Below are 13,359 nucleotides of genomic sequence, written 5' to 3'. Positions count from 1 at the left end.
CCAAAAAAAAAAAAAAATGGTTTACTTTTAATAACTTATAAGTACAAACCAACAGCTTAACCTGCTATCATTTTTAAATGTTTTCAAGATATTCAAGATTCAAATCCTTCATTTATATTGTATCTATCAAAATTTTCAAATTTACCTTACAAACTAGTTATATATATATTTTTGGGCATGTGCAAATTGAAGATGAAAAACATATTACAAGTCAAACAACATAACAACGCTTTTTTTTAAAAGAAAAGAAAACCATGTTATGTGGCATATTTTCCTTGCAAGAAACTTTGAACAAGCTCTTCACATTTCTAGCTCCTAAATTTTTGGTTTCGGAGAAAATTCCACTCTTGACCAGAAAATTTAGCCGCATTATTGTGAAAAGAGTTGCACCAAAAGCTTGCCATCAAAAAACAGGAAACGACAAGCAAAAAAGAAAAAGAAGCCGCGTTGTGGCTATTTTGCTGTATAAATCTTGATCCATGAATCTTTCTCATACCCAGCAAGAGCTCTAAAATCTAAACCAAACAAACAAATAGAGAGAACTCTATCCCATATATGTTCACTGGAGTGTGATGAAGGAAAGGATTCACATTCTTCTATCCTTCACTTTTCTCACACTCTTTTGCCTCCTCATTAGCACTACTCAACAATTCCATATTCCCAACAATGCAGTCCTCACACGAGCTTCACACATCAAGCAAAGACAGCTCTTGTATTACAGAGACAAGTTTGGCTCAAGAAGTGAGATTGCCTCAGTCCCACACTCCCTTGTTTTTGACAACCCAAGACTCAAGAATGCCTACATTGCCCTCCATGCATGGAAACTAGCAATCATTTCAGATCCTCTGAATTTCACATCCAACTGGGTAGGATCCAATGTTTGCAACTACACCGGCGTGTTCTGCTCCAACGCCCTTGATGACCCTTCGATCCAAACTGTTGCTGGCATTGACCTAAATCACGCTGACATTGCTGGGTACCTCCCTGAAGAGCTTGGCCTCCTTTCAGATATTGCATTGTTTCATATCAACTCCAATAGGTTTTGTGGTACAGTCCCAAAGAGTTTCGAAAAACTAAAGCTTCTGTTCGAGCTTGATCTAAGTAACAATCGCTTCACGGGTAAATTCCCTTATGTTGTTCTTGGTTTGCCAAGCCTTAGATATCTCGACCTCCGATTCAATGAGTTCGAAGGTAAAGTCCCTAAAGCTCTCTTTGAAAAAGACCTTGATGCCATATTCATGAACCATAACAGGTTTGCCTTTGAACTCCCTGATACTTTTGGGAACTCACCGGTCTCCGTTGTGGTTCTTGCGCACAATAGTTTCCAGGGGTGCGTACCTGCGAGTCTAGGCAACATGTCAAAGACTTTGAACGAAGTGATTCTTATAAATAGTGGGTTAAGGTCATGTTTGCCTAAGGAAATTGGGTTGCTGAAAAATGTGACAGTGTTTGATATTAGCTACAATAGTCTAGTGGGTGAATTGCCTGAGACAATTGGAGAAATGGTGAGCTTGGAAGAGCTGAATGTGGCTCATAATATGCTCTCAGGGACTATACCTGACAGTGTGTGTTCGCTTCCGAGTTTGCGTAATTTTAGTTACGAGTATAATTATTTCACTGGTGAACCGCCTTTGTGTTTGGATTTGGAGAGTTTTGATGATACAAGGAATTGTTTGCGGGGTAGGCCAAAGCAGAGATCAACATTACAGTGTAAAATGTTTTTGTCTAGGCATGTCTTCAATTGTAGTGCTTTTAAATGTCATCCATTTGTTCCTTCTTTGCCTCCAACATCACCATCGCCGCCACCTCTGCCACCAATTTACTCACCTCCACCTCCTCCTTCAATGCCACCATCGTCACCACCGCTGCCTTCACCACCACCTCCTCCTTCAATGCCACCATCGTCACCACCGCCTTCACCACTGCTGCCTTCACCACCACCTCCTCCTTCAATGCCACCATCGTCACCACCGCTGCCTTCACCACCACCTCCTCCAATATACTGTGTTCACTCTCCACCACCACCACCTTCACCTCCCATGTATTCTTCACCGCCCCCTCCATCAAAATCACCGCCACCTCTGCCACCAATTTACTCACCTCCACCTCCTTCACTGCCACTGCCATCACCACCTCTGCTTTCACCACCACCACCACCATCTTCACCACCTCCTCCAATATACTATGTTCGCTCTCCACCACCTCCTCCAATATACTATGTTCGTTCTCCACCACCACCACCTTCACCTCCCTTGTATTCTTCCCCACCCCCTCCACCAAGTCCTTTTAAGTCACCACCACCACCACATTCACCTACTCTGCCTCCACCTTATTCTAACGCTTCTCCACCGCCCCCACCAAATTCACCACCACCACCTTCATCTTCATGCACAGAAACTCCACCACCTCCGTCTCCCCCACCATGTGTGGAATATTGACCACCCCCACAACCTTCGGTACCACCACCTAGTCCAACATATAATGGTCCACTGCCACAAATTATAAGGGTACCCTAAGTGTCTCCACTACCACCACCATTCAAATTTTGATTTTTTCAACGGATTTTTCTCCTTTCACCACCCCTTTTGAGTGAGAAAATTTTGATACATTTCAATTAATTTCCGTGGATTCTTCATCTTAACTCTCTTTGCATTTTCTCCTTTTGAACATGCCAAATGAGATACAACAAGGTAGAAGAATGCGATCGCTTGTGCTAGAATTGTCAAAGAAGTGGTTATGTGGTGAAGTTCAAGAGAAAGGAAAAGTTATAGTGCTGAGAAAGAGGGTGTTAAGGAAAAGTTCTTCCATATTATTTGAATTGTTGTGGATGTTTTTGAGTAGATAATAAGATGAAAGATGTAGTTAGGAGGATTACTCGCAGGGAATGTAATTACAGATATTAGATTCATGTTAGCCATGACGGTTATTGAATTGGAATTATAGCAGGACTGCAGGTCTATTTTCCATTTAAATGCTGTTTCTTTTGTACCACAGTTTTGTTTCTTTGCTTTTACATCTAGAATAACAGTCAGATTCAGATTCATCCTTTTCTTGACGTGTGAGGGGGAAAAAATCCTGTTTGTTTTGTTTTGGTTTTTGTTTTTTGAGATAGATATATAGTGGGGGAGGGGAGGTTGATAAATAAAGTTTCCCGAACAAAGTCAAAGCCAATTGCAATCGGCAACAGTCAGCATAATTTGCTCTCCCCTCCATCTCTGAGGCAACTCTACCTAATTGGTTTAAAGTTTCATACCAATGCAACATTTGATGCTGATCGAATCATTGCAATTGTTGTAAAGGGATCATATGGGCAGGGTGGCGGTGGGGAACACGAACCTAATTGCAACCCAGTCAGTGTTGGTAACAGAAGTGCTAGCAGTTTGAGAGGACATTTGCTTGCTAACCAGCGTCATGTTTGCTATGCATGGGGCTTTCACACAATAAAGTAATGATATACATGATGGTGCCAAATTGTTCTGGAATAAAAAGTAATGTAGTAATTTGTAGCCTATAGTTCAGAAGAAAGGAATATACCAAGAAAAAGAAATAGTATGAAATTTATTAGAAATGAAATTGTGTGATACATATGCAGTATCATTCCAATGTTAAAAATGTTTCCCCAAAGAAAACTACAATAAATTAATACTTACAACGTAAAAAATGATATAATCAAGGGCCATCTAGGAAAAAATTTGCTTGCTTCTGCAGGGTAGTTAGACCTCCAAATCACACCTTAGTGGCTCAACAGCCTGCAACCTGCACAGAATTTTATGTACTTATATTCAAATCCAAATTCAACGTCAAACCATCCACGTATGAATGGAAAAATGTGTTGAGAAATAATTTCTGTGAAGAAAAAAGACTTCCAATGGCCATGAGCCAGGGGTTTTAAGCATCCTGGCAAAGTTTGTTTAATTACTGAGCAGGTTGAGTGTGTTGTCATGTCTAACTTCCACAAGGTCCTTCCTTTAAAATGCTTCCAAAATGTCATGTAAATAAGTCTTGCTCAGTACTATCTAATAGTAGAACGAGGTACAAACTAGTACCAGCTTGGGATTCTAGAGTTGGATTCACATTTTCCTTTTTCAGTAATTCGAAGATGATCCTTTTGAGTTGTGCCTTCTCCAAGTTCTTACCTGACGCTATGTTTCCAGGTCCTTTTTTTCAGTGCTTTGACCCAAAGCAATAGCTTCTACCTAGTTTAGTGATAAGATGTCTGCACTCCAGCTGTTCCTTTTTACTATTTTTGGGGCTTCTCATTCTTCTTTGGCGCCTGTGGTAGAGATTGGAGTGCTTTGGCCGCTAAAAGGGAGAGTTTTTAACTTTTTCTCTCTTGGGTGGATGTGGACTCCAAAAGTAGATCCCTGTTGCCACAAGTTTCATGATCCAGTCCTCTAGGGCAACCCTTGATCCTAACCCGCAAGCATAGATGGATAGGAAACAAGCACCTGGAGAAAGGAAGGGCCACAGTCAATGAGGTTGACTAAATACAAGCCCGCCACTACTCTTTCCATTTCACCTAGAAATGCATACAGTGAAAGCCGCAACTAGGAATAGTAGCCTTTCCAAGTGGAGAGTAGAGAGTGGGTCTTTCCTTACCTCTGAAATGACAGGTATGCAGTCTGATGTCTCTGCTAATTTGTCCCCTTCCTTGATAGCCAGAAGTTTTCCCAAAGGTATGCAAAGCTGGAGGAGTTTGTACCATCCATTCCATTGTAATTGGATTTTGTTCATTCCTCACAATTGCTCCATGTGATGCAGCAGATCAACCAATGCACAAAGCTCCCAATTTTGCAGGGTGTAGGAGAGGTGATTGGTAGCCAACCTTAACTCAAATTTTTTTTAAGAGATGCTGATTCCCTGACTTGGTCAGTTACCAAAATTAAAGATGACCAACCATGGAATCTGCCTTGATGTTTACTGCAGTCAGAAAGTTAAGAAGCTACAGTTCACCAAGAAAATTGAGCAGAAGAGAAAAAGATAGGAAAATGCATAAGCTGAGAAGATATGAAATGCATTTAGGTATATGGAATAGAATTTTCATTTTTTAAGTGATAAGTAAAACACACCCTGTGGGTTTTGAACTCAAGATCACACCCTCCACACTGTACTTACCTGGGGAGGAGGTTCAATTTGAGCTTTCATTAAGGCAGCAAGAGGTACCTACAAAAGCAGAGAGTCAGACCTTCATGAAGCCAAATTCTCATATAATCAAACAGTGCTGATTTTATCTGACTTGTTTTGAAGTGAAATTTGGGCTGATCAAAGAACGGAAATGTCACAGCCCTATCTAAAACGTTTGGCATATAAGCAGAAAAGCTTCAGCCCAAACATGGATGCTCAATCACCTGTTCAATGGTCTGCTCAATGAAGACGCGGAAAAAGCAGAACATTATCCGCCAGTTGAGAATTAATCTCAGGAGGTAATGGCTGGAGTAACCCATTATTAGACAAGTCTTCCAAACCTTTGATGTCCTGTTGCAAGCGGGTTGCATGTAAAATGGCATGCTCTAGAACTAGAGGATCATCTGGGGGGTTCTGCAGAAGGGAAACCAAGGTCTGCCGATAAACTTGAGCAGCCAATAATGGTCTTGCAACCTGCCGATTTTTACATAAAATTGCCACCTTGATAACATGCTTACATAGATTTCCCACTCTTGACCAGGGGCAATCACAGAGGGAGAATTCTGAACCAGGATTCCAAACTGTATATGCCAGGCTTCTATCTGTTTGAGAGATGACTTTTGCAAGCTCAAGATTTTGCTCATCCAATATCACATCAACATCAGCAACGTGTACAGCATGAAACCAAGCATTGGTTAAGAAAGATTTGTCCCTCAAATTTTCAAAATACCCAGTCTCCACACTGTATTGGTCTAACCAATATGAGGAGTGAAATTCAGTTGTCAAAAAGTGGATCAACCAGTCAACTCTTGCCCAGGAATTGGCATGCTGCTCATTATAAAGCTTAGATTTTAACCTAAGGTGATACGACTCAATTGCAGCATGGGGCTCTGGACTGGCCACAGGAAGAGACCTTACACCATTAACCCACAACTCTACAAAACAAAAAGCACATCAAGATCAGATTTTGCGTGTAACAGCTCAGTAGCTCACAATTTTTGGGGGTCCTTGATCCTGCTTTATTATTATAGAAGTAACATCAAACATTATAACATTAACCTCATTGATTGAATTTTGATATTTTNCTCAATGAAGACGCGGAAAAAGCAGAACATTATCCGCCAGTTGAGAATTAATCTCAGGAGGTAATGGCTGGAGTAACCCATTATTAGACAAGTCTTCCAAACCTTTGATGTCCTGTTGCAAGCGGGTTGCATGTAAAATGGCATGCTCTAGAACTAGAGGATCATCTGGGGGGTTCTGCAGAAGGGAAACCAAGGTCTGCCGATAAACTTGAGCAGCCAATAATGGTCTTGCAACCTGCCGATTTTTACATAAAATTGCCACCTTGATAACATGCTTACATAGATTTCCCACTCTTGACCAGGGGCAATCACAGAGGGAGAATTCTGAACCAGGATTCCAAACTGTATATGCCAGGCTTCTATCTGTTTGAGAGATGACTTTTGCAAGCTCAAGATTTTGCTCATCCAATATCACATCAACATCAGCAACGTGTACAGCATGAAACCAAGCATTGGTTAAGAAAGATTTGTCCCTCAAATTTTCAAAATACCCAGTCTCCACACTGTATTGGTCTAACCAATATGAGGAGTGAAATTCAGTTGTCAAAAAGTGGATCAACCAGTCAACTCTTGCCCAGGAATTGGCATGCTGCTCATTATAAAGCTTAGATTTTAACCTAAGGTGATACGACTCAATTGCAGCATGGGGCTCTGGACTGGCCACAGGAAGAGACCTTACACCATTAACCCACAACTCTACAAAACAAAAAGCACATCAAGATCAGATTTTGCGTGTAACAGCTCAGTAGCTCACAATTTTTGGGGGTCCTTGATCCTGCTTTATTATTATAGAAGTAACATCAAACATTATAACATTAACCTCATTGATTGAATTTTGTATATTTGATGTTTGAATACTAAAAGTAGTTAAATTGGGCATCTATGTTAGTAAGGTGAATCTTAAAAGGATTATGAATGCCATTTACCATGACACTGTCAGAGTTGGAAAGACAAAAATTTAATCAGTAATGTAATGATCCTCTACATCCTAGGTCTTCCCATTCTTCATCTGACTTTTGTTCTTAGCTTTTAAACCAAATGACTCCATGAAAATACGTCAATAGTTCCACATGTTACAGGTAACAGTACAGAGTAGAACAAGAAGAAGATGATTCTAGCCCTGTGACAGTGAAGAAGTCCTTCCAAATAATAAAAATTCAAGCTTATATGGGAAAATACCTATGGTTGGCAACCACCGGATCTTGAAATGATCCATAAAGGCATGTTGATCAACAAACACTTGCATAAACTCTTCAATCGCATCCATGGCATTTGGCCCATTTCTTGTGCAATATAAAATCCAGCCTAAATGCTTAAACATTTCTCGCTGTACATCAAAGTTACAGCATTTTTTTAAAATACTTCTCATCCAAGCACGGCGAATATGCCAGACACATAATAGGACTCGGCATTGGAAAACCTCTCTGCAAATAAGCATAATCACAGCACTCACATTCCTTTTTTATTATCAAAACTATTAATAAAGCTGGATGGCCGCACTTATAAATTACCTTATCATGGAAACCTCAAAAGAAGGATCATCCACTAAGAAGGCATTGAGTCTCCATCTGGGGTCCTTGGTATGGACTCTTTCAGCAAGTAATCCAATCCATTTATGGACATCTTGACCAATAAAAGAAGAGGTAATGACCCAAGCAACTGGAATTGCATTGTGGGTTGAGTCAAAAACAAGTAAAGTACAGAGGGGAAACTGTTAAGAGAGACAAAAAGAAAAAGAAAATTTAAGTATATCGTAGTACACAATCAAACTCAATAACCTTAGGCATGAAGAAGTTAATAGCTGTTTATACATCGAACTCCTTCCTTCCTAAACTGCTTGTTGAGAAAACTCCCTATGCAAGATGTTAGGTGCAAGCACATAATCATCCAGTGGCATTAATTTTCTAATTACTGGTTACGTCACTATAACTAGGTTTAGCATAATAGTTCAAACAGATACCAAATCCTTGACATGTGTTCATTTCTCTCAGACCCCTTAATATATCATTAATATTATTCAAAAATGGTGTTACCTTTTCTTGGGGCCCTAAGGCCAGCCTAACAACCACTATATTTAAGTTCCCCAATATCTTAAGTAATAATGTAGCTGACAATTATCTCAATGTCCTACCCTGAAGATCGTGCTCTTTTTTTTCTTTTTTTTTTTTTTCTGACAGGACAACAAACAGAAAAACTTATTATCCCATGCCCAAAGATTAAAAGAGAGTACATTACCTTAAGCTTCTTCAAGCCAAATGTTGAATGAGAAGCTATCGAACCATTATGTCCATAAAGGAGCATCTGTTGCAGCTGCCAGTCTGTCTGTATCCCCAAGATAAATGGTTCTGAACCAGAATTTTCCTGAAAGTAGAAAACATGCTTTTGATGGCGTTGGACCCACACCTTTATACTGCATTCATCACTTGCATGTAACTCATGTGAAGAATTACGAATAAGCCTTTCCATGTTACGAACATCATTTCGAGTGAGAAAATCATCACGATTGTGGGGTCCACCATGCCCCTGCACCACCTCCATATGATGCTGAATTACAGTGTCCAAAGATATTCCGACATAAAGCATAGACATCACTTTCTGCCGTAACTCTTCTGAGATTCGTGGAGCATACATAGCTCGTGTCCCTACAGCATCCTGATCAAGTATCCCATGACATGGGGCCCCTGATTTATCTACATGCTTTCTTTGATTATAGATGATGAGGGCTAGAAGGGGGCGAGTATATAATCGTTTTACGGTAAAATGGCAAAGGCAGCCTCTCATCATGTGACGCCTCCCTGGCCTGCTCCCTTTCCCTGATGCAGGCTTGATGTTTGAGCCATCTCCTATCCCGGACTCGCTGTCTCGGTAGTCTTCGGGACCATAAGAACACCAGTATCTGAAGAATCACCATTACAGATAATGTTAGTTCAATGTAACTCAGAAGAGATTGTTGAAATGCATACCCTTCTTAATATTTAAAAAATAATAATAATAACTACGTTATATGAAAACTGTTATCTACTGGAATACTGTTTAGTTGAAGACAATAAAGTTAACAGCTGAGGTTTACTGGCAAATAAATACCTATAATTAAACATTTAAGGAAGAAAAAAAAAAAAAAAAAACTGCATTTTAAGAAATTTTTTGCTGAAAAATCTTACACAAAACATAACAATAATTAGCATAGTCTTAATGATTTTTTTCCTTCTTTTTTTTGGGTTGAAGGAAGAAGAAAAGTTAGAAAAAACCACCCAATCAGCACCTAGAGGATTGAATTTACATGGACAACATACAATGTGTATTCGAGATAGCCATCGACCCTTGGTTTGCTGATGCTCCCCTCAGGTCTCTTCCTTCTTGACTCAATGCGGAAACTAGCAGGACATTCGGCATTAGAAGATTCTCCTTTTACAAAATCGTCCACTCTAGCAAAAGGAATGAGAGCAATATCATCACCACCTTGGCGACCACCTTCTACTTTTACCCACTTTATCTGAGCAGCAGAAAACTCAGCACAAGGAGGATCTTGCACTGGAAGGTTTAGAATATCCTCCATTCTTGGCATCTACAAAAAAAATGAAAATATGAGCGACAATCTGACATATGACAGGTCAGGGAAAGACACTCAGTGCATCAAAGTGTATCAAGCACACGAGTGGACATAATCAGAGATTTAAAATAGGAAAATGCATCAAATAAATAAAGAGAAGGAAGGAGTAGATGATTCAATAACTACATAATATATTTCTCAATGACATTCTTAAACATTTAACTTTTTGGGTCAACCAAACAATGAAAACCATGAAGAAAGAAATCAATGAGGTTCTCAGTGCATAAAGATAAATATCAGAATACTAACGCCAAAAGTTGCTTTCAACTATTTACTCAAACACAATGCAAAAGCAAATTGTATCTGAAATTTTCATCTTGAAGGCTTGAACAGTTTGAACCTATCATTTAGTCTTGAATTATGTTGAACCAAAGAGCGTAATGCAAACAAACAAAAAGCAAAACCGCGAAATGGGATACTTGTCATTAAACAACATAATGCTGTCTATAGCAAATTGACATGGTTAGGAGCCAATAGAAACAATGACAGGCTTATGAAGGTTGTCATGTTAACTTCGAGAATGAAACTAAAGGAAATTCTACTCTTCAATAAAACTCTTTGAAAATCTCAGTCTAAACTGAATAATTATCAGATTCAATCAAAATCTAATTTACAAATGCTTAGGCTTGGCTATTTATAAGTGCCAAGTCGAGAAGCCTTATGCTAAAATTACTTTGCAACAAACTCTAATTGTGCCAAGAGCCTTGTAACTCAATAGAAACCTCCTAGTGTTTCCAATGAAAACACGTCCAAGATTCAAATCTCCCCTCTCTCTAGTATTGAATTGTCAAAAAACAAACTCTGATTGCTCCCCCAATTACAATATGTATCTGAATCGTTAAAAGGGACAAGTTAACGAATGTCCTAAGGACATTGGTTAGAAACCATTTTTAGAAAGTTTTTTATGGAAAAAGAAAAAAAGTAACTTACTCCTACTGCTTTTTATATTTTTCATGAAAGTGGTATTAAAATTTTTCTAAAAGGTCTAAAATGGTCTATTAACAAATGCCGTAAAACCTTGTGATACAGTGCTACATGCACTCAATGTTACATCTTGTATTTCCATTTTTTAACAAATTCCCTAAATAACCAAAATTTTCATTTATTGTGTTTGCTATTAGTAACCTCTCAAAATTGGGACTGAAGAAGATAGAATTTACCTTTGCTTCATGGCCCTTCATGTTTCTTCAACAGCAATAAACTCTAACCCTTGGAATCCTGCACACAATCAAGAAAAAGAAACCCCAGTTTTTTTTTTTTTTTCCAATTACCACAAAAGGACCAGAAAATCAGAAAGTGAAAGAAATTGAAACGGGAATTACCTTTTTTTGGGGGGAGTTGATGATTTCAACGAGAGTGGCATGAATGAGTGTGTGATTTCTAATTCAGAAAGGAAGAGGGTTTCGAGTTTCGATAATTTTGTGGAGTTCAGCCTCTCTATGATCAGACACAACTAGTGATAGTGAAACCACCTCGAAATGACCAAAGTCCGCACCAGGTTGTCGCCTGGTCGGTACTGTCACTGGGCTTGAAATTTGGGCTTGTTTAAGCTGGGAGATTGGACTTTCAAAGCTACTTGCACTAGACTTTGACTTAAAGTAAGCCCAGCCCATTTAGGCCGGTGAGAATGGTTATTTTAGATTTTTTTTCCCCCCGAAATTTGGATGCCGAACAATAATATGATGATGAATGTCTGTTAACCTACACTTACTAGCTATCAGAGGATTCGTCTAAGTTTCTCAAAAAAAAAAAAAAATTAATAATAATAATAAAATAAAATAAGAGGTCCTCTTTGGATTGAACTTTTATGTGGTATAGAAATACCTCTAAACCCTAGGTTTGAGGAAAAAAAACTTAAGAAAAAAATATATCTCCAACTCCACTTAATATGCCTACAAAATAGGACACTCTTCTACTAATCTATATCTTTAATATGCTTACAAACTTAATAGCCTTTGGCTTTGTGATCAAGCTCACTCGGTATGGATGTCAATCCTGGAGTTTCGCCTGTTGGTGCTGAAGAAGTGCCGAACCTTCTTTGAGCTATTGGAGGAGCTGTTTATTGGTGGGTCAAGTTTCCAGATAGCTTTATTTGCCACGGTGGCTTGGTGCTTATGGCAATGTCAAAACTAGATGTGAGAACGTTAACCTGTTTGGCCGTTACATGAACTTGGTGACAGAGCAAGGGAGCTGGTGGTAGAGTACTGGGACGTGAATTCTCAAGTGGATTGTGCGCCAAATCCTCATCCTAGGGTGTGCTAGTATCCTCCGCCTGAAGACTGCTACAAATCCAACTTTGATGCGGCTTTTTCCAAAAATTCATGTTCAGCTGGGATTGGTGTTGTTTACCAAGATTTTTCTGGGCAAGTTATTGCGACATTATGTCAGAATTTGGGTCAGGTCCAGTTGGTTGAGATGGTGGAGGCTTTGGCAGCTAGGAGGGCAGTGAATTTTGCAAGGGAATTGAGCTTGTTTAACTTTATTGTTGAAGGCGACTGCCTTCATGTTATTACGGCTTTGCAGCAAGTAGGCCCTTGTAATCTGCTGTTTGGTCATATCATTGATGAGACTAAATGTTTGGGTCGGATGTTGAGAGGGTGTACGTTTCAACATGTTAGGCGGGAAGGGAATAGATAAGCTCATAGTTTAGCTAAAAAAGCAGTTTTATCTATAGATACTGAGGTATAGGTAGAAGCACTACCTGAGGAGGTGGCTGATGTTTTTCAGTCAGATCTGTCCTGAGTTTTTGGTTGTTTTTCTTGTAGTTGTTTCATTAATAAAAACTTCGCTTACCTTTTTCTCAAAAAATAAAAATAAAAATTTATATCTTTAAAACAAACTTATCCAAATTTAAAAAAAAAAAAATTATGATATTACAAAAAAAAGGCCTCATTGCAAGTGCTTTGCGTGTGTAATGAGGCTAGTATTATAATAACTTGTTGAAGTCAAGAGTCTTTTAACCCAATTAGAACCCCTTGTTGTTGTTAATAGAAACTACCATTGTTCAAATCTCATTTCTCAATAATATTTATCAAATTATGAAGTAATCCAAAAAAATTAAAACTTGTCAAAGCAACCTTTTTTTTTTTTTTCATTTTGTTGATTTTTTTTCTTTTTTATAAATGTTAGTCGATGCTATGGACTAGTTAATAAATTAGCATGGCTTTAGGGCTTCTTTTTTTGTGTGTGTGTATAATGATTTTGTGTGTGTGTTCTATTCACTACAATATGTAGTATTATCAAACTTTTACTTATTTGCATAGTGCTTATTAAACTTGTGACTAAAAGTTAATTTATTTTTAAAAAGTTAAAAGTTAAAGGTGTTTGACATAAAATTTATTTAAACTACCTATAAATGGAGACTAGCACACCATGCATGCATTGTGAAAATATAAACATGAACTGCAGGTTTAGATGACTTCATTAGATGACTACAGAGGCGGCAATTAACTAGCTTCAAGAGTACTTAGAGTATCCACAGCAGTGGAGCAAAAAATATAGCTATTTGATACTTACAAAAATCACTTTATCTATTTTACC

At 38.6% G+C, this 13,359-nt stretch overlaps 2 protein-coding genes and 1 long non-coding RNA gene across 4 annotated transcripts; 1 reads left to right on the top strand and 2 right to left on the bottom strand.

Annotated features, from left to right (window-relative positions):
• The first annotated feature begins 417 nt into the window (after positions 1–417).
• Positions 418–2,549, top strand: LOC111998259 (leucine-rich repeat extensin-like protein 4). The gene is given in 1 exon segment (XM_065778218.1): positions 418–2,549. A coding segment is annotated over 1 exon segment (1,977 nt). The 5' UTR covers positions 418–572.
• A 410-nt stretch (positions 2,550–2,959) lies between these two features.
• On the bottom strand, positions 2,960–6,178 carry LOC136061546 (uncharacterized). Of its 2 annotated transcripts, XR_010630769.1 has the most exons (5): positions 5,349–6,178; positions 5,116–5,163; positions 4,600–4,920; positions 3,651–4,448; positions 2,960–3,476 (listed from the first exon to the last, which is right to left on the bottom strand). It is a non-coding gene; the product is annotated as an uncharacterized LOC136061546 (long non-coding RNA). The 2 variants fall into 2 exon arrangements; XR_010630768.1 differs by lacking the exon at positions 2,960–3,476 and having other exon boundaries at positions 3,532–4,448.
• A 32-nt stretch (positions 6,179–6,210) lies between these two features.
• Positions 6,211–11,303, bottom strand: LOC111998258 (uncharacterized). The gene is made up of 7 exons (XM_065778237.1): positions 11,143–11,303; positions 10,980–11,039; positions 9,503–9,774; positions 8,445–9,105; positions 7,721–7,920; positions 7,389–7,633; positions 6,211–6,905 (listed from the first exon to the last, which is right to left on the bottom strand). The coding sequence occupies exons 2-7, from the start codon at positions 10,998–11,000 to the stop codon at positions 6,211–6,213; spliced, it is 2,094 nt and encodes a 697-aa protein (XP_065634309.1). The 5' UTR covers positions 11,001–11,039; positions 11,143–11,303.
• Between the last annotated feature and the right edge of the window lie 2,056 nt (positions 11,304–13,359).

This window comes from Quercus suber, unplaced genomic scaffold (assembly GCF_002906115.3).
Source record: "Quercus suber isolate HL8 unplaced genomic scaffold, Cork oak 2.0 scaffold_176, whole genome shotgun sequence".
NCBI lineage: Eukaryota > Viridiplantae > Streptophyta > Magnoliopsida > Fagales > Fagaceae > Quercus > Quercus suber.
Note: the sequence above shows the minus strand (reverse complement) of the source record. Positions and strands in the feature narration are given on the sequence as shown.